At 34.0% G+C, this 20,910-nt stretch overlaps 1 protein-coding gene across 1 annotated transcript in view; it reads right to left on the reverse strand.

The window, feature by feature from the left end:
- Positions 1-20,910, reverse strand: part of LRRIQ1 (leucine rich repeats and IQ motif containing 1) — a 177,551-nt gene that overhangs the window by 61,817 nt on the left and 94,824 nt on the right. Inside the window, exons 18-22 of the mRNA XM_003783489.2 lie at positions 17,441-17,530; positions 16,678-16,799; positions 16,060-16,155; positions 15,718-15,800; positions 7,740-7,841 (exon numbers count right to left, since the gene is read on the reverse strand). Of these exons, the coding sequence (XP_003783537.2) occupies positions 7,740-7,841; positions 15,718-15,800; positions 16,060-16,155; positions 16,678-16,799; positions 17,441-17,530 (493 nt within the window). The remainder of the gene's footprint in view (positions 1-7,739; positions 7,842-15,717; positions 15,801-16,059; positions 16,156-16,677; positions 16,800-17,440; positions 17,531-20,910) is intronic.

The following is a 20,910-nucleotide window of genomic DNA, read 5'->3' on the forward strand; positions in this document are numbered from 1 at the left end:
GCCACGGCATCACAGCTCACAGCAACCTCCAACTCTTGGGCTTAAGTGATTCTCTTGCCTCAGCCTCCCAAGTAGCTGGGACTACAGGCACCCACCATAATGCCTGGCTATTTTTTGATTGCAGTTGTTTAGCTGGCCCAGGCCAGGTTCAGATGGACCCACCACCATCGGTGTATGTGGCTGGTGCCCTAACCACTGTGCTAAAGGCACCTAGCTACTCTCTTTATTTTTTATATGAAAAATAAACCAACAATGTCTCAAGGCTGCATATCATGGTCTACTTCACAAAACTCTTAAGAGCTCTGAAATTTCTTCCCATTATTTAATTTAACCATGTACATATCCTATATATAAAGTGTATAAAGATCATATATAAATATATTTCCACATGATATATGTAAATCATAGAAATAATATATATACACACGCATATAAATACACACTTTGGAATATAATACATACATTGTATTATGGTTGAGTCGGGGGAATCAAAGAAAATACAAACTATTTATAATTGACATGGATTAAAAAAAGGTGACTAGTCTATTCTCTGCCCCTAGATTGCCATTCCCTGAATCTTCTTATTCAGAGATAATTACATACATATTTTAAATATGGTTTTTTTAATGCTTTACTGGATTAAATTCTCTAATCATTTTTTTCTATAGAAAATTGAAAGTGATTTCAAATGTATATTAGTAAATGGTGTGATACTATCTAGAATATATTTAGGGAGTCTAAATTCTAACCATGCCATACGTATTTATTTTCTTTGTTATTCAAATATTTATTGAGTCTCCACTGCAGAGGATATAACAATGAAGAAGATGGACATGGTTCTCCTTTCATGGAACTTACATTCTATTAGGAGAAACACAATATATAACAGTTTACGTTAATAAATGATATAATAGCAAATAGATGGAATGACTAGAATGGGTGTTATGAGAGGGAAGAACTGGTTATGGAGAAAAGGGCTACTTGCCATAGCACTAAGGGGGAGGCTCTCATGGTGGGTAAATGTAAAAAGTAAACAACGAGAGATTCATTTGTGTAAACTGCTATGGGGAGAGTTTCTAGACAGACATAAGATGATCAAAGGCACAAAATAGGAAAGTCCTTTTCATACTTGAGCAACAGAGAGGGAGCTTGACATTTACAGTCAGGTAGGGCATGATACAGCATCTAGCCTACGTCTGAAGTCTAATGAGAAGACATAAAAAGATTTTAGAGACTTAATTCTGTAGAGTGCTACCGTATGACATTTAAAAAATAAATTAAAATACAGCTCCCAATCTTCAATCGTGTCCCTAGTGGCCTCCAACTTACTTTTCGATTTTATTTATTTTTACTACTGAGTCTTTCTTGAGGTCCTTCTCCCTTACTAGTCAAGTCAAATTATTAAAAAAAAAAATCATAGAAAAATCAGATTATAGGCTTTTGCTAGTTCATCTTTTATTTCTTGCAAAAGTAAATAGATTGCCACAGACAATATATTTCCTAAAAAGAAGGAGGTTTTGTCTCCTACCTCAAAAAGCTGTTGTGGGGATTTCATTAGCTGGCATGAAGTAGTGAGAATATTGCCTTGCACAAATGACAAATGATGGGTGAGAGTACAGAGGTTATTACGGTAGATTAAAGCTTATTCAGGCTACTCTATAAACACAGTGAGTGGCATTCCAAGCTAAAATCAGAAAAATCTTCCTAAAGGATAAATGCCTAAGGTGACAAGAATTAGTCAGGTGAAGAGATTTTATAAGTTGAATAGAACAATGACTCAAATAAGGCAAAAAAGTCAGCATGTTCAAAGATATTACACAAACATCTTGCAACTCCGTCTACATTTGAAACTATTTAAGGGCAGGATCCTTTGCGCTTTCATTTATTCATTAAAGAAACATTTATTAAGCATAATTATGGATTAGGCACTCTGCTAAGGACCGAGGACATCAAGGGGGACACATGGACCTCAAAGTTTAGTAGAATAATAGTAATTCAAAGTTTAGTGATTGTTGGAAACTGATACACACAGAGATAGACCACATCATATAAAAGTATCTGTGTCGATTTTGCTAATTTAAAATCTTAGGAATAGATTATGACCACTTTTTGTTTCTCGCTGAGGCAAACTCTCATTCTCTTGCCTGGGCTAGAATATCATGGCATCAGCCTAGCCCCAGCAACCTCAACCTCAAGTAATCCTCCCACCTTAGCCTCCTGAGTAGCTAGGACTATAGGCGTTGGCCAAAACCATAGGTATTTTTTCTTTTTCTATTTTTAGTAGTGATAGTTCTTGCTCAGACTAGTCTTGAACTCCTGAGCTCAAGGGAGTTGAGCCTTGGCCTCTGAGACTGCTGGGATTACAGATGTGAGCCACTGAGCCCAATGGTGTCTCTCCTTACTACGATGCTTTCTGGTAGTTTTTGGTTGCCTGCTCATGTCCTGTAGCATTTATTCTCCTGGCTCTTATGACTTAGGCACTGACACTATTAGCAAATACTGTATTCAGATGTGGAAATATAAAACCTACTTTATGTTTTATCTTTTAGAGACATAGTTATGGTATGTCACTCTGGCTGGAATGCAGTGGCATGATTATAGCTCACTGTAATCTCAAACTCCTGTGTCCAAATATCTTTCCTCCTTAGTCTCCTGAGTAGCTAGGACTACAGGTATTTGCCACCTCATCTGGATAGTTCTTATTGTCCTTATTTTTTGCAGAAACAAGGTCTTGCTGTGTGGCGAAGACTGGTATATAACTGATGGATTCAAGAAATCATCCCCCGTTGACCTCCCAAACTGCTGGGATTATAGGCAAGAGCCACCATGCCCTGGCAAGAAGGAAGAAAAAGACCCCTACCCTACAGCAATCTACATAAAGTGACTACGTGTTCTAAACCGGCATTAAGAGGGAGAAGGCAGGGAAAGAAAATGCCTACAATCATAAAGTAAATATACTATAAGAGAAATGCTCTGTTGAAAAAACTGTAGACATTACAGGCTTTGAATGGCTTCAAAATTTGCATATTCAGTGTAAATATTTAAACACCTATGTTTATAAGAATATATAATACCTATAAGTCTTCTCTTTTTATAAAAGAACAAATAGGATATTAGTGATGACAATATCAGACTGGGGATTAAGAAAATGGGATTTAAAATCAAGTAAAATTGTCCCACAGAATAGAACCTAGGATTAAGCCTGTATTTCTGAGCTGCTTATTCAGGCAGACTCATTTTTTTTTTTCCTGGCCTGCTTACCATTGTTCCTTGACCAAAGCCAGAGCCTGAATTTGGCATTGGCTTCAGAAGTAGCAAATTTAAGTTTCAGTAGATGAAGGCAGGAAAATCATTTACTTTGTGTGTTTAAAAAAAAAACAAACAGATATAAATGAAACAAAATACAGTGTTTACTTTTTAGCTGTATAGGGTGGTACACATATCTGAAAACTAAAATGTTATTCAATATATGGTTACTCTTAACCCAGAATCTAATAGATCTGGTACTTAGGTTGTCATAATTATAGTAATAATGTATCAGTGTAAGAATTTGGTAATAATGCATCATAATTACAGTAATCACATTATCTGAAGTAGCACCTAATTAAAAGTAATTATAAGTTACAAATCAATCTTTCTAACCATGGTGGCACTAAACTGTTTCTTAATTTAGATAATGAAAACTATGAGAAAGGAATAAAAAACAAAATTAATTATTAATCTCTTAGAGTTTTGATTTGCTTATTAATAAATAGTCTTTTTTTCTAAGTATTTTAATTTCTTAAGCATGTATTTTAATTCTATACACTTTGGGGTTATCTAATACTTTTTGCTCTTCAATATTTGCTTTTTTAAATTTTTCTAGCTTTCTTCTGATAAAGAACTTTCCCTATTTCTCTTCAGCCACTTACTTATGACATTTTAAACAAGTCATTTATCAAACTCTTAATACTGTAACTTTCTTATCTATAAAATATTGACAGCTATAATACCTTCCTCAGAGTTAAGGAAGGATGGGTTAAGAGAATATAAGTGAAACTTTTAGCACAGTACTTAATAGGAAATACAATAAATATAACCAACTGTAAATAAAAAAAATAAAAGTAAAGCCATGGGTTTAAAATGAGTATTGCCAATGACTAAAAGATTGTGGCACTTAGTATGTACCGACGCTGTGTGTCCCAAGCATTTCAAAGTAGGATGTCATGTAATCCTCACAATATTCCCCATAGCAATTTCAGCAATTTTTTCCTTTTCTTTCTTTCTTTCTTTTTTTTTTTTCTTTTTTTGGTGACAGAGTCTCACTTTGTTGCCCTTAGTAGAGCGCTGTGGCAGCACAGCTCACAGCAACCTCAAACTCTTGAGCTCAAGCAATCCTCTTGCCTCAGCCACCCGAGTAGCTGAGATTACAGGCACCTACCACAATGCCTGGCTAATTTTAGAGACGGGTCTCACTCTTGCTCAGTCTGGTCTTGAACTCCTGATCTCAAGCCATCCACCCACGTTGGCCTCCCAGATGCTAGGATTATAGGCGTGAGCCACCATGCCCGGCCTCAACTAGGTATTATTAGTTCACCAGCTTCACCAATGAAAAATAGTAAGAAAGGGAAAAGTTAAATAACCTCCCCAAGGTCACGTAGCAAACAACTGGTAAATCGAGATTTAAACTGTATTAAACTTACTCCAGAGTGCACACTTGTATGCATTATGCTGTGCTTATATTTATATCAGTGATGTATACAGAAGAGTCAAGTCAGGACTTCAACCCAAACACTTAAAATAGAAAAAAGGAAACTGAGTCATAAGAAAGAGTTTCACGTTCTATCTAAGGCAAGACCGGACTTTGAAACCCAAGTAGGAATTATAGGTGATAACAAAGGTAAACCAAGACAAGTAGCTGATTCTGAATAAATATGAATAAACAAATACATTAAACCAATGTTGAATTTGCCAAGTCCCAAGGCCCTAGGAAGAACTAACTCATATCTGACACATGGCACAGGTTACTGTGGAAACAGGAGATGTCAAAGTTTCCTCAGTCTCGATTAAGTTAAAGACCTAAATCTGACAGCAAGAAGAAAACTGTCAACATTTCGTGAATAGGGGAAATAAAAGAATTTCCCATAAAACATAGATTGTTAAAATGTTATTAATATTTGACCATATACATTTCATATAATTTGATATTTCATTTCAAATATTCTTCAAATTTAAGCATTTTTTTCACCAAAGAGCACCAGAAATATCTATGCCATCTTCCCTTGTGACTGATGTTATGCGGGTGGTATTCAGAAGGCAAAGATAATCACCAAAACATCTGGCACAGTTCGTAGGAAGAATCATGGAAAATTCACTTAGTCGCTTGCAAAGTTGAAACAGAAATATTTTTAATTCAGTATTTTTTAATTATACAATGTTACTACAAATTAAATAGGAATTGTAGAAAGCAATTATCAAATAATATTAAAGTATTATATAATTTCATGAAAATTAAGATAATTCTAAGACAGCATGGCACTGAGATATTGTTCCCTGTGGAATCATTCACTTGAACTTACAGCAAAATTTGATTTTCATCTCCTTCACTTTTGGGAGGTCCAATGCCCAACTATTAATTTTACATGAATTTTTTTTTTAAGGAAAAACCTTCTATTTGAAAATTAGATTGTGGTGACGGTTACGTAACTGTAAATAAACTGAAATTCAATAAACTGTACTCTTACGAGAGGTGCATTTTATAGCATGAAATTTGTCTCTCAATAGATTTGGTTTCAAAATGCACCCTCTACCGAGCAGCTGGGCTTAGTCAGGCTGCTTTCTTGAACGTTGTCCTCTGTGGCATCAGAAAATGTCTCTGCACCTCTGTCATGTGAGACAGAGCAGGAGATAAAGATAACACGGGGTTCAACCCAACCAGCATTGAGCAAATTGTCTTGACTGACTCTTTTCCAATAAAAAAAGCAAAAATAAGCCTGCTAATGAGGCTTCCACGTAGAACTGTTTTTGCGAAGCCTACTCCTCAAAAACTAACAAAAGGCTTAAAATAACTATTACAGGACTCACTAGAAAATATGGTGCACATATAAAGTTCATTCAGTGAAATTAATGAAATAGCAAATGTACTTGGGCTACCAAAAAAAAAAAAATAAAAAGAGTAAACAAAGACATTTCCCATGGGAGAAGAAAACAAAACCACAGAACATCATGTCATAAAGCACATGCAGAAATGTCACAGATTTTGAAGGCCACATGCTCTGTATCACTACTTTGATCTATTTCCAGCATAATTTTATTAGCACACGATTCAGTAAAATATCATATATGCTATTTTAAATGCTCACATATTTTCACACTGCAGAGACCAACAGAAACTACACTAGAACCTGTTGAGGTAGATGTTTCTTCCTTGATTCTGAGATGCATGTGACATTACAAGGCAAAATACCCCAATTGTCTTTTTTTTTTCTAGGCATTTTTTCCCTAAATTAATAATGTACCTATTTAACAGGCAATATCTGTGCGGTTGTTAATTGATTTTAACATAATTTCTACTCTGCCTTATTTATGGTGAAATACATTAAAAACTGGCATATAATATATTTTAATTCTATTAATATATTAATTCATAAAAATTTCTTGAGTAATAATTGAGAGTTGAAACCCTTAATGGTCACCAAATTAAAAAAATATATTTTACTATAGAAAAATTTAAATATTAAAACAATAGATCCGAGAAACCTCCCCATACCATCATTTATTGATACAACAGTTTCAATAATTTGCCATACCCACTGTGTCTATCTTTCTATATGTTTTAACGATACCGACTTTAAGGAAAATTTCAGATTTTATGATTTCCACCCTTACGTGCTTTACTAGGCGTGTCTAGCACAACTATAAATTTGATGGTTACCAAACTTTTCTTTAGTTTGAAACATTACTAAACAGACATATATATTAAAATATTTCTATTTTTAATCATGCTATGAAGGTATATTAATTTTAAGATTTATTTAAGGTTTACAGAGGACAAAGTGTAAAAATTTTGAATTGTTCTTCTCCATTTAAATACATTTGGTTCCTTATATTTTGTTAGAAATGACTGTCCAAAAGCACACATAAAACTGTTAAAATTTTAATGTAAGTGAAGCAGATGGCAACTTTTTTCAAGTCATACTTGCGGCTCTGTTGTATTTATCTGTGTGTTTAATGATGGACAGCCATCCATACTTCTTTTAAATGCCAAAAGTAGAAATATAATCTGCCGCCTTGATGTGCAAAATCTTTACCCCAAAGATGAGTTGAGCAAATTTCATGTCTTGTAAAATATTTAAAATTCTAGAATATAATTTATAGTGTTCGAAGCAATTGGTATATATTGGCAGCAGAGTAAATATATTGGAATATCATTTCAACAGTGATCACTTCCATTGATGTAAGCTAATAAAATTAAATAACGGTGACAACACTGATGATATAGCATCATGACTTTCTCATAAGATACAAATAATTTAAAACCTCTGTAAGCACTCATACAAATGTTAAATTACTATACTAATGTATCAATGTCCTAAATTAGCATTTTAGCTCTAACAGCCAAAAATCGTGACTTATTCAAGTATATTCTATTTATTTTTATATATATACTTTAGGACTTATTGAAGATTAAAAAATTATTTTAAAGACAATCTTCTGTCTTTATTTTTTTACCATGCCACATATCTCTGACTGAACCATACCTTCATAGTAACCATCTCTCCTGGGCTCTTCCTTCTTTGGTGATTTTTTAACAGAAATGTTACGTGCATTGTTTTTGAATAATGCCAGCCGCACAGTAGGGTCTAGACAAAGAGAGCAAGAAGGAGAAAGTTCAGTTCTGGTTCATTTCTTCTCTGAAATGGCCATACCTTTCCTATAGGATGGTATTAAAAACAGTATCCCTCCTATAACACTATATGAAAGCGGTCATGTTATTCCAAACCTTGTAATCTGAAAAGGGAGCCAACTGTGTATATATTCTGGGTTATCTGACAATACTTTAAATATGGGAAAGAAATTCCCTACCTTTTTCCTACCAAAAGTATAAGGAGCTGGGATGTAGGAGATGGAATCAAAATAACTATGGGATGAGAAGATAGAAAAAAATAACTTCATAACTTTAACCTCTTTCTAGGCTGTGTTTAGTGGTTTCTTGTTTGCTCGAATGTATTTACCTAACCAAGAAGATGTATAAATTCTCGGTTTTTTAAAGCCAGGAACATTATAAGTCTATTAATGTTATAAAATAAATTACAGTGAATGTAGGGCCCATGATTTTTTTAGTGGTAATAAGTTGTGGTTCTATGGGATGTGAAAATGCAGATTTGGTTCTGTTGCACTAAGACAAAGAGTTTCTGCTTATTGATGGACTGGATAAAAAGAGACAGTGATATAAGGACCAGGGCTTAAAATAGAGACTGGAAAGTCAGGCATTTCTGGTGGGGTTAGGGAAGAATGCCTTTTTTTTTTAGGATATTACATCATGTAAAAACTAAGAGAAGTTAAGAATTTTTGATTAATATCTAGTGTAATAGACTTGAATATGATGAATGAAAAATAATAAGATTTTAATTGTCATAATACCAAACCGCATATTTTAATTCAGTGCTAAAGCTGCATCTTTTTTATTTGGAATGTGAATTAGAGAAGCCAAATAAATAGTATTCTCCACCAAGAACAAGCTGACAACTTCTACTACTCTTCTAGTAATGATTTAATGAAGTATGATTTATATGTTTCACAGAAATTACTTTTCTCAACATAGAAACAATATTGGTCAACGTCTGGGTACATCTCATAAGTTATGTGATCTCAGATATTGTCAGAGTTGGAAGTTTCTGTATGGACTCAATATGAACTACCAATGGCAATATTAAAAAATCTGCTTATATGGTTAATATATTTCATAAAATAAGTATTAGATATAATGTAAATAATTTACAAAAAAGTTGACATGTCAAGATGTCAAGAGAAGCATCAGTCAATCAGGAAAAGCAGATTATTATAAGTTTAAAAACTGCTACCTTAGGACCATTGTTCTGTTTTCCCACTCTGCTAGCTTTTCTATTTGATCTATGCGTTTTCGGAGCAATGATGTTACATTTCAACAGATCTGGGTTAGGTCGAAGTTTCAACTTTTACTAGCTCTATTGCTCATCTAGATACACTGCTCTCACCCCTAGCCTCCTTTTCTGTTCAACAGCAATAATTGGTTTTGATGTATTCCTGTAAGAATTAATGAGATAACATGTAGAACATCAAGCCCCACACTCATGTAAGTGGAGGTGCCAGCAAATGCCAACTTACAGACATACAACTACAGTGGAGGCAATGATAATATCTGTAACTTATACTCCTGGAAAAGACCTTACATCTTTTTTTTTTAAATTAAATGATAGCTGTATACATTAATGCAAACATGGGGTACAGTGTAGTGTTTTCATATACATTTTGAAATACTTTCATCAAGCTGGTTCACAGACCTTACATCTTTCATAAAATATAGTGGGATATATAATACAGACGGATGGATTCATAATTGGCTCCATTTTATTTATCATAGCACTCTGAAAAAAGCTATTGACCTTTTATAATTTTTCGGCACTTCCTTTGTCAAGTAATAATCCATGACTTGATTACTTAATATATAAAATAAGGATAAAAAATAGCACTTTCCTAACACCATCATTAATATCAAATAATTCAATAAATATAAAACATTTAAAAGTGGTCTACCTCAATTTACTCAAAATTATGTTATTCCCCAAGAGCACACAGAGAGCTACATTATCAATATCCTTTACTTTAGAACATTCTCATTGCATCACCTTAAATTGATCGAACATTGGAATGGATTAAAATTGTGCAGGGCTAGTGATAAGCAAGAAACACGAATTTCAGATGAGAAAACCAATCACTTGATTTTGACAGCCATTGGCAATACAGCTGTGAATGACACTGTTCTTACCGTGGAATAATTCAAAATCCAGTGAGAAATCCAAGGGGTAAAGATATTTTAGAGCATAGTTTGTGACACTTTTCCCCATGCGTCATGAAATCAGTGTTATACATTTAATTCTACTCTTCCATGATGGACAATGGCAGGTCTATGTTACTTTGTAAAGAGTATCTTTCACCCTGGTTTTCCCAGTGTAGGAGAAATATGTATTGAATACACAGGTAAAAAGTTTAAGAACCCCGTAGGTAAGTCACTTTGGTATCCCTATTATATAGGTGGCACTATATTTGATACGTACGTCCATCATCTTCCTGAAGTAGCGTACTTTTAGTTAGGCATGACGGTATCCACAAAATTATTTCATTCACTGCATATTCCTCTTGCAACTACTATAATTATAATTTAAGCTCACTGGTTTACTTCATTATTATTACTTTTACCAAAAAAATCTAATTATAACTCATTTCTGTAGGTGCCAAGTTGGATAGTTTTACTTACAGAAATAAGTTTTATGTTAAAGTTGAAGGACTGTATTTCTTCATCTGTAATAGTCTCTAATTAAATCTGCCTTTCCAAATATAAACATGTATTTAAATTACTTGAAATACACAGACACAGTCATATATATGCCTACTGTCAAATAGTTTAATAGTGATTTTTATCTAATTTATTTTTGAGGCATTTAACTTTTTTTTTTTTTTTAATGTCAGTCTACTGGGGGAGTACATAGGTTTTGGTTATATAATTTGCTTTTGCACAGTTGGAGTCAAAGTTGTAAGTGGTTCCTCTCCCCAGATAGTGTGTGCACGGTGCCAGTTACCCAGCCCTCCTCCCCCTCCCACCTGGATGCCTGATTTACTCCCTTCTGTGTATCTAAGTGTTGATCGATTAGTTCCAATTTAGGATTGAGTACATGAGGTGTTTATTTTTCCATTCTTGTGGTACTTCGCTTGGAAGAATGGTCTTAAGTTCTGTCCAGTATCTACTAGGTATTAAGCATAGTAATAGGTTCTAGAAAATCAGTAGGGATTCAGCCCTCAAGGATCATACTCTTCAAGTGAATTTTATTATTGTTTTGTTGAGAACACAACAGAATAAAATTTCGTCAAAATTCTCAAAAGTTCTTCCTGGAAATTAGTGAGGTAAGCAAAGCAAATCTTGAATGAACTTACTTTTGCTGGAGTTTTGTCTTATTGTCCCTTTTCATCCCTCCCCCTTAACAGTAAATAACTTGATTGCTTTGTTATAATCTAAGAATTGTTTACTTTATATTAAAAAATAGACTGTCTTAACTTTTTATTTGACTTCATTTGGGGCTATGATTAAATGTTACCAACACAGTCTCAGGCTATTTTCTTCAGGCAAATAAACTCAGCAAATAATTACTAAATGTGTAGTATGTACTTGATACTGTGCTAGCCGGTACCAAGAAGCGTAAAATAAGTTTTATCGCTCCCTACGGCTCTACTTTCACAACTTAATTAATCCTGCTTGCTTCATTTTCTTCCTTCTTCTCTCTAAACTATAAACATTTAAATTTGATACATATAAATATCATTGTAGAACAACCATATTCTGTCTTCATCCTCTGTTCTTAGCCCTTCAACTACTTACTAGCTGCACTTCACAAAATTTCCTAAATTCAGGCCTCATTCTCTCTGAGGAGTGCTGCCCCTCAAACCCCCCACACAGTCCTTTTCCTCATCCCGCTCATCTCCGTCTCCCAACCAATAACATCCACTACTCTAGTTTACTGGCCCTGAGTATTTTCAGCAGGCCTGCAACTCTCATGTTACTCATGGTGTTCTCCACTGCAGTACCTTACTCTAAACTTCCCTGGGTATCTGCTAAATTCCATTGCAGATCACCAAACACTGAAATTACTTCTGTGCATGAGGCAATAGTGAAAACAAACAAACAAACACAAAACCCACAAGAGCAAGACCAGGCTTTAGTGTTTGGGGCTTTTGTCAGTCATGAGGGAAACAGCAATTACTTCCTAGGAAAACAAAAACCATAAAGGCCAAACAAACTGAGTAAATCGTGACAACTCTTCCAAATGTTAGATTCCATCCTGTGGTTTCCAATCCATCCCTCCTCCTCCTCCACTCTCCTTCTCTCTTTAAAGCAGGTATCATCACTCATGTTAATGGAAGTAATCAAAACTGAGTCTTCCCTAATCCCTGGGACACTAGGGTTTCCCCAGTTTCTGCTTTTTCATTAATCAGCATCCTCACCAGTGTTCTTCCTCTGGGGGACAGAAGGAAGAACCAACTGAGTCCATTACACTTCACTCTCTTTAGTTAATTACCCCCATTCCATTTGTCCTAGTTTTAGTCTCATCTTAAATAAAATATTGTTGACTCATATTCCTTCAATATAACAGTATGTATAAGAATCAAACAGAATATGTGTGGCCTCTGTGGGTAAAGGAGTAGGAAGCCTCATATACCAGAGGTGGTAGGTTCAAACCTGGCCCTGGCCAAAAAAAAAATAAAGAATCAAACAGAATATATTAAGTGATTACTATTGTGCTACATGCTCTAAGGTTTTTTGTTTTGTGGCAGAAGTTTGAATTAAAGCTTCCATACTCCATGTATTTGTGGAGAATTCCTTGAAGATGTCTTCTTTGTTATATTGTAGGAAATAATTTTTGACATGATTGAATGTTTTTTGTTGTCTGACACCCCTCCTGCCACCCTCCCTAACCCGAGGGCTAGTTACTGTCACAGCAGTTTTATGCACAACGTTGCCCTCTGGTGGCTTGAAAATTTTAAGTTGGCAAGTTGTCCATGGGAGAGGTACTGTAGACCTCCGTATATATTTGAAAATTACTAGTATATATTTCAGTCTTTAACAGAATCTAAGTATTTAATACATTATTTTCACTCAATGGTGGGTAAAAATTTTAAATTGTGCCCATAACATTTGACACATTCAAATAAATAATGGCATATCATCGATAGATTAAATTAGAAAACTAAAAAGTACTAGAAAATTGTTCGTACTGTGAGAATATTTGAGGCACAGAGTCCTAAGCGATGCAGTCACGGATACGAAGTGATATAAGAGCTAAGTCATCAACTTAATGGAAGATGAAGAATGTGATAATTGGAGAAATTGCTCCAATTATCACATTTTACCCACCTTGAAAATTTAGTCAGTGTAGCTGTTGTGAAGGGGGCGTAGAAGAAAACAAGGAGGAGAATATAAAGTGTATCATTAAATGTTACATTTAAGCGAATATTCAAATATTGAGGCAAACTACTTTTGTTTCATTAATCTAATATTATCGTAATGAAAGAAGCGAGACAAAGTGTAGCAGTCCACAAAATCTCACACAGGGTGGCGCCCGTAGGTCAGTGGGTAGGGCGCCAGCCACATACATCCAGGGTGGCGGGTTCGAAACCAGCCTGGGCCTGCTAAACGGTAATGACAAGTGCAGCAAAAAAACAGCCAGGCATTGTGGCAGGCGCCTGTAGTCCCAGCTGCTTAGGAGGCTGAGGCAAGCAAATTGCTTAAGCCCAAGAGTTTGAGGTTGCTGTGAGCTGTGAAGCCATAGCACTCTACCCAGGGCGACAGCTTGAGACTCTGTCTCAAATAAATAAATAAATTAAATAAAACCTCATACAGTATTGAGATTGCAATTTGGATTACAATCATGAAATTATAATGATAATCCTCCCCCCAAATTATACAACTGTCATGTAGGATTTTCATCTAACCAGTCAATGACCACTGCTAACAATGTGGTCCTCAAAGTGGCTGCCTGGTAGCTCTTTCTCATTTGTTACCCTACTGCGCCCCCTGGTGACTGATAAAAACAATCTCTCTCTCTTTTTTTTTTTGCCTGATAATTATGTCTAATCACGGTCATTAAAGCAATAAGTTTTGTGTCTGAGCATACATTCATTTGCTAAAACATATTATTTACTATGTTAATTTATAAAAAATATATTCTGCCTAAGAAGAAACAAACCCTCAAACCAGAATTGGCAAGAAAGACCTATATATTTCCAGAGACAGATTATATGGAAAGTCTGAAAGATAAACTTTTCCTCAGCTTTCAAGATGGGAGGACATTGCAGACACTGCAAATGCACTTAATATTTCTTGAACATAAATAGGCAATAATTTTTTGTTGAATACTGGACAGCCTCTGATATTGGAACACACCCCAGGAGTTCCAGAGACGTTTATTATTCTCAAAACAGCTATTTGGAGAATGTTTTTTGATACTGTTAAAAAGGAGTAGAAATACACATCAAAACAAGAAAAACATTGATCAAACTGCCCTGTTTTACTGTACTAAAGTTTAAATCCCCAGAACTGAGGGAGAATCTCAATATTGTTAAGGATTTGAAGTTACAGTTTTACTGGGGTAACCACCACGTAACACTCCATTCATAGAACCTTGTTGACCCTAAAAGAGATCTGCAAAGTGAGAGTGCAGGAGGCATGACAAGTTAAACATACGGTGTTTATTTGTACTTTGTTTAAAACTGCTTAAAAATGTTAATAATTTAAACCTGACATACTTCTAGTATTCAGCAAAAAATTAGTTATTACAAAACGATAAGAGATAAAATTAACGTTTACTAATACAACACTAAAAAAGGAAATTTAAACACCTGTGAATATAAAATGAATCATCAGTAATTCATGAAAGACCAGTAAGTGATGTGTCAATAAATACCAGGTATTCTTTGGTAATCAGTCTTCTTGTTGGCTATCTTTATTTTGTTCCTAAAAATTAATATATATTACTCTTAGAATTTTACTGAATTAATAAGTAAAAATCATAAATAGAAAAATTAATAAAGATAAAAATAAATTTATGAAATACTTCTTTGTATGTTTACATAACCTTGAAGTATATGATGAATGAGTACAGATTTCATGCTCTCCACAGTAGTTTTTTTATAAAAACATTTTAGTGACAAAATCTTTACAAAAGAAACTCAAAACCATTTTCTAAAAACATCATGTTATATTGAGTTTTTTAATATTTATATGAGTAAATGTGTATAGAATGAATTATAAGTAAATAAAAAGTTAGATGCAAGTATGCAATTACTTTTAAGTAGTTTAAATTTGAAATATAATACCATAATAACCTACAATTGCTTGTCCTAAAATTTACTCCACATATTAAATAATTGAACCAAAATGATTAAAGGTATCCAAAGAAAGACAAATGATTTGAAGAGTAGCCTGGTAAGAAAGAATAAAAGATGCCTTTAAACCTTTCCTAATTTCTACAAAACATTAAAGCTATAAACTGTGCTTCTTTTCCAAGGTGCCAAGTTGTAAAACCTATGGAACTGATGAATTTATATAATGTATTAAATAATGAAGCAATTTAAAACACACAAATGAAGCAGATATTATTTAGAGTCAACATTTCCCAAAGTAACCAGAATTAAAACAACTTATAATTTTCAGTGCATGATGGATAATCAATGTCAAAGTACACAAGAAATAGAGGGAAAAGTACAACTAGCATGCAAGACTATCATTAGTCATTCAATATAACAGCGTTACGTTCTCTCAAAAGTTTTCTGAAGTTTATTTTTTCAGTCATTCTCTTAGACATGTTCATCGGTGCATTTATTTTGTCTTATTAAATTTAATTTGGAAAATGTACTTTAAAGGAATTTACCTTCAGTAGCACAGATGTGGTATCGAATGCCATTATTCAAAGAGCATTAATTACTTACCTAATTTTTTCTTTAACTTCTTTGATTTCATTTTCTGTGCCCTCTTCAGCATTTGTTGGGCAGTAGAAATATCCTTAAAGCCCCTATTGAAAGATTAAATTTCATAAAGGCATAATAAATGTGCAGACCTTATTTAGATATGCATGTACACATAAAGATACAAATCTGAATTACATCTTACTAAAATAAAGTGGGATTCACATTTAAGAAATATCAGTTTAATTAGATGTATAGTTTCTTAAAAGCTAACGAAAGTATTCTTAAAATCTTGAAAAATATCTGCATTGGACGTTTATAAATTTCTCAGTTTTTAAAGTTTTTAACGTAAGACATACCACATACCATTCTTCTGAAATTTTTTCTTCTTTTTCAGATTTTAGCAAAGTCTTTCTGCCGGTCTTTGGTTCAGGTGTCAAGGATAAAGTTCTATTCTCTGATCTGGCAATAGGAAAGAACCGCTTTTAACTGAATCAACACAAGTACATCAGCACTTTTTAAAACTGCAAGTTGTTTATATTGTCTCAAACTTGAAAATAAAATGTATTTAAATTACTGAAAAACTTTATCTTGAAAGTAATAAAAGTCTGCCATTAATTTCAAATGTTTACATTTCAATTACTTGAAGCATATTTCAATCCTTTTGTCAAAAGTAATGTAGCAGTGGGGCTTTAATTCTAATCCTTAACTCTGCCTATAGAGCAGTATTTAAAGATCCACATTGTTACAACAATTAATTACATTATTTCACTGGCACATAAATTTTCTAGTTGCCTTAATGCAAACTACCTCACACATTTATCTTACACTGAAAACTCTGTGAGATCATGATGATATTTTTAATACTAAAAGTTGTTGCATTGTGTAAACTAGTAAGTTCACATCTATTTTTGAACTTGTACTGCTTTTGTAAGAAATGATTCTTGTCCTTTATAGGTTAATCCTCTAAGTGTCTTAGCTTACCTGCTATTAAATTGTGTGTGTTCTGATGAAAACACATTTTCTTTCTCATTACATAGCCATGCTTGAGCTGGATGATTCGGCAAATCAGGTGAAATATCATCATATTTTAAGTTTCCAGAGATCTTATCAGAAAAATTGCAAATAAGTGTAAATTTAAAAATTCCAGCATTTACACTGTATTACTTTACGTGCTTTGCATGTAAAGTAGCATCCTAAGGGAAGTTCACTATAAAATTAAAAATTATAATAAAATAAAATTTATGAAATATATATAAATGTCCTCTGGGTCGTGCTTTTTGGGATAGCTCACATATACAAAATGATTCATTGCAAAGATCTTAAAAAATCTCAGAAAACAAAACTTCAAAGATGATCAAATAAATAACAGCTATTGCCGTCCATTGACCTCTGGCTGAGAATCTTCAGCTGTTGACTTCTTAATGCATATTTTTGTATTTCTAAAGTGCTGTCAACTAGTAATTTTAGTCTACTGCCAAATATGCAGCTGAGGCATATCATTTTTTTTTTTTTTTGCTACTGTGAAATAAAGTGTTGAAAGAAATCCAAAATAAAGAAAAAAAAAGAGGCAAATGAAAGAAAAGCTACATGAAAAATTACATCTGGGGATGAGGAGGAAGTCAGAGGCTGCTAAAAGTAATTATGTTTTTCCAGTCAATAAATTGTATTATTAATCACTGGGGCATAGCACAACCTTAAGAAATGAGCAAAGATTGAGCACTCAGAAGTTTCCATGACATGTTACCTTTGGCCAGTGCAGCTGGTTTGAGAGAAGCAGTGTTTGTGAAGGGAAGCGGGAGGGATCTAAATCCAGCCATTCTTTCTCTGAGGCAGCCTGCACAAATAACATTAAGATGTACATAATTTAGTTTGCATAACTTTCGAAACGTTTCTTTTAAATTGTCCTATAAACTACGAATGTTGACAAACGCTATCAGAATTTTTATTTACAGGAAATTTGCTACTTGCTATTCTGAGATGATATGCATCTGTTGAATGCAAACATACTAAGAAATAGGATAAGACTTTTCATCCCTAAGTTTTGGATAAAGTGAAAACTGATATTCAAGTGCTCTGAAAAATGAGGGGCAGACTGCTCAGGGTATAAACAGTTTAACTGTTTATGACTGTGATTCGGAGCCAAATCTGGATATAACGGAGGAAAGTTACCTTTTAAATGTTTACTGCACAAGTTGTAGCATTTTCCATCATAGATCACTACTAAAAATCTATAGTATAATAAAACATTATCAATTTTCTCATAAACAGTCTGTAAGCTAACTTTTCCTTAATTTTTTTAAAAATTTCACAAATGGATGGAAAACTTTGTGGCAGTAAGTAAAAGAATATAAAGAACATGGGCCCTGATATTATATTCTCGAATTCAACTGTTTGAATAATAAAACTATAAACTTAAAGCTAAATTTGGAAATGTCTATTTTAAATCCCCTTCTCTTTACCTTAAAACATTTTTCTTCCATTTATAGAATTTCCAAATTCATTCTATCTTTCTACAATAGGACCATGCTTTCTACAGCAGGAATTCAATCGAATTTCATTTGATTGAATTATCTAGGGCAGTTTAGAATAAACTTTTATGGTTCTATAATTTTTTAAATCTTTGTAAGAAAAGATTATCAGAATATGAATTAATTTGTTTTTTTAAAGATTCTAAAATAATCAAACATAGTTGTAATCTGAAAGCTAGGATATATTATGAGGAGATGTAGGTGTGATTTTCCTTGTATACAATTTCAGTGTCTCTCGACAGCCTTTTGACGAGACTGAGCATGTGCCCAGAGATGGTTGTAGATATGTACTGCCTTTTGAAAGACCACTGAAAGACAGGACTAAGATATGCTGACTACAGACAGGCAGTGCAATCAAAGACTTTTCCCTGTAGCACTTAGTCTTAGGAACTAAATCTAACGCATGTTATTTGAGTATTATGTAAATAGATACCTCTGCCCAATTGTTAGGCATGCACATTGTCATATTCCTTTTAGATGGGGATTATTAACAAATTTATGTTAATGGTATCTGGTTTAAGAATCGCTGTTTGTTCTAGGCGTGGTGGCTCACGCCTGTAATCCTAGCACTTTGGGAAGCCGAGGCAGGTGGATTGCCTGAGCTCATGTTTGAGACCAGCCGGACCAAATGCAAAACCCCATCTCTAAAAAATAGCCAGCTGTTGTGGCAGGCGCCTGTGGTCCCAGCTACTTGGGAGGCTGAGGCAAGAGAATGGTTTAAGCCCAGGAGTTGGAGGTTGCTGTGAACTGTGATGCCATGGCACACTACTGAGGGTGACAAAGTGATACTCTGTCTCAAACAAACAAACAAATAAACAAACAAACAAAAAAAGAATTGCTATTTGTGAGTGAGATAGGAGGAATGAGTTCATGAGATCTGTTATACTCAGCATGATGACTCCATGCTGAATTACAGTGTATTACATTCATGAAAATTAGTAAGAAAGTAAATTTTAAGCTTTTTATTACAAAAAAGTACATAAGGTAGCTCACACATTAATGAGCCTGACTTAGGCATCACACAATGTATAAATACATCAAATATGTTATATGTTATAAACATATATAATTTTCATTTGTTAATTAAAAAACTTTAATTTCTATAATTGTAAAAAAAAGTGTTATTGCCGAGAAAGAGAGAGCTCTCATCAGATAAACTAACATCCCACCTTCTCGTCATCACAGAGAGGAAAAGCAGGTTTGAAAATGGCAGTGCAGAAACAACGGCTACCAGTCAGGGAGGACAAACAACATTCCCCGTTCAGGTCATTCTGGGCGATAAATAAATGTGATAACTGATCTAGTTTTAAAATGAATTACTATTTTGCAATTTTGCTGTTTGCAAACAGGATTCAGAACTTGGATGTTTAAATTCTTCTTCTGGGATGACAAAGAGAAACCCGGTCACATCCCAGGGGAGACGGAGAGTGGCAGCGTATCAGCTGTAATCAAAATAGTGTTCTTATTCTGGTGAAAACTGCTAAAACGAAGAGAAGACATGAAGATGTGGAGGAGCACAATTTCTGCAAGTTGACCACTCGAGAGACTGCAGCAACCTGCAGTTGGTATAAGGAACTTCCATGAAGATGGGTCTATGAGAACCAGGTCAACGTGAGGAGTGGTCAACTCTGGAGGTTCTGCTCTAGTATAAGAGGCAACTGCATGCAACCGGAGGAGTAGCTATGGTAACGGGGCCAGTGATGTCAGGTAAGAGTCTGACTCTTATGTTGATTTTTATATACACAAACAACATTTTTCCCCCTTAAAAACCTGCCAAACCACCTGCTTTTTGTATTCTCTGAACATCCAGCTGTTTTCTTTCCTCATCAGGACAAAGTCTCCAAAAGCTCACTAACATCTTCACCACATCACACAGGTGTTGATGGCGTGCTCTTTCTTGGAATGGCTACATAAAGTCCAAGGGAAATTTTCATTTTTACACTGATATCTAAAAGTATAGAAAACGTTGATAATAGTTTTTCTTGGTTTGAATGTAAAGTCACAAACTTTTATAGGATTTCAGAATAATTCTTTAACCACTTCTCTTAAAAATTTTGAGAAGCATGTAGAAAAAATTTTATGTTAAGGGTGGCACCTGTGGCTCAAAGGAGTAGGGTACCAGCCCCATATGCCAGAGGTGGTGGGTTCAAACCCAGCCCTGGCCAAAAACTGCAAAAAAAAAAAAATGTTTTATGTTATATGTTAATCAGGTTTTAGTAATTATATAATCACAACTAAAAATATTACAAAGACTACTGATTTATATGAATCCAAGATTATTAACATCAAGAATATTTGGCATTATTTAGCATGTTGAGGGAAATAAAATCTCAAAATGTCAGGAGGAATTGGCTAAGAATTGGCTACAATTGAATGTAAAAATATATGCTAATATATTATGCTTACCATTGTAAATTCATACAAATTTTACTTATCGTTTCTGCTCAAATGTTCTTTAACAAATAAACCAAAGATATGGAAAACTTTGTTACTGAAGGATTAATATCAAATTTACTTGTATATTGAAATGAACTTGAAATTGGATACATTTGTAACTGTATGTTCACAGTTGAATGTTTGGTCAGATATACATATATCTGGCTTTTTGATCAGAGAAGAAATAATTCTACAATGATCCAACTTTGAGAAATAGAAAATAAAGCTATCAGAAAGAGACGATAATGTG

The sequence above is a fragment of the Otolemur garnettii genome, unplaced genomic scaffold, assembly GCF_000181295.1.
Source record: "Otolemur garnettii isolate 467f Iridium unplaced genomic scaffold, OtoGar3 scaffold00007, whole genome shotgun sequence".
NCBI classification, from domain to species: Eukaryota; Metazoa; Chordata; class Mammalia; order Primates; family Galagidae; genus Otolemur; species Otolemur garnettii.